Consider the following 574-nt stretch of genomic DNA (forward strand, 5'->3'; position numbering starts at 1 on the left):
GATCTGAACCTTATCCTCTGGACTTGGACCGTACCTGTACCTGAATTTTCTGCACCAATACCCACCCCTAGTCCAGATCTATAGATCCATAAACATATATCCTTACACATTGTATTACAAAAACATGTAACAAAATCAAAGAAGTTGAATTATCCGTGTCCGTCCATCCATATCACTTCAGTTTTGACAAGACTTGGTGTTCACTTAAGTGGAACACACAATTTTTTCCATGTGCTGTGATAGACCAATTCTGATTATCAAGATGTAAGTTGTCTTTATTCTGTATATCTACATCTTTGTAAGGTTCAAATCTCCTACCACACATCTTACGATTTTCGTTCTCATGCAGTGTGATGAGGGAACTCGAGCTAAAGCAAGTAGGCAGGAACTACTACGACCCAAAACACCCCATCATCATCGCACAGCACAAGTAAGGCAACAGCCCTCTTTTTGTATTCACTTGCGTTGAACTTTGCATCACAATGTCTCCATGGTGTAGCATGTATTTTATTTTATTGGTTTAGCGGTTATTGAAGTATAGCCAAGACTAGCCTCCATAGCAGGCTCTCTATGG

At 39.9% G+C, this 574-nt stretch overlaps 1 protein-coding gene across 1 annotated transcript in view; it reads left to right on the top strand.

Moving 5' to 3' along the window:
• The window catches only part of LOC118412073 (piwi-like protein 1), an 18,267-nt gene that overhangs the window by 6,971 nt on the left and 10,722 nt on the right, over positions 1-574 (top strand). The window contains exon 9 of the mRNA XM_035814696.1: positions 350-430. Within this exon, the coding sequence (XP_035670589.1) occupies positions 350-430 (81 nt within the window). The remainder of the gene's footprint in view (positions 1-349; positions 431-574) is intronic.

Source organism: Branchiostoma floridae, chromosome 3 (assembly GCF_000003815.2).
Source record: "Branchiostoma floridae strain S238N-H82 chromosome 3, Bfl_VNyyK, whole genome shotgun sequence".
In the NCBI taxonomy this organism is placed as follows: domain Eukaryota; kingdom Metazoa; phylum Chordata; class Leptocardii; order Amphioxiformes; family Branchiostomatidae; genus Branchiostoma; species Branchiostoma floridae.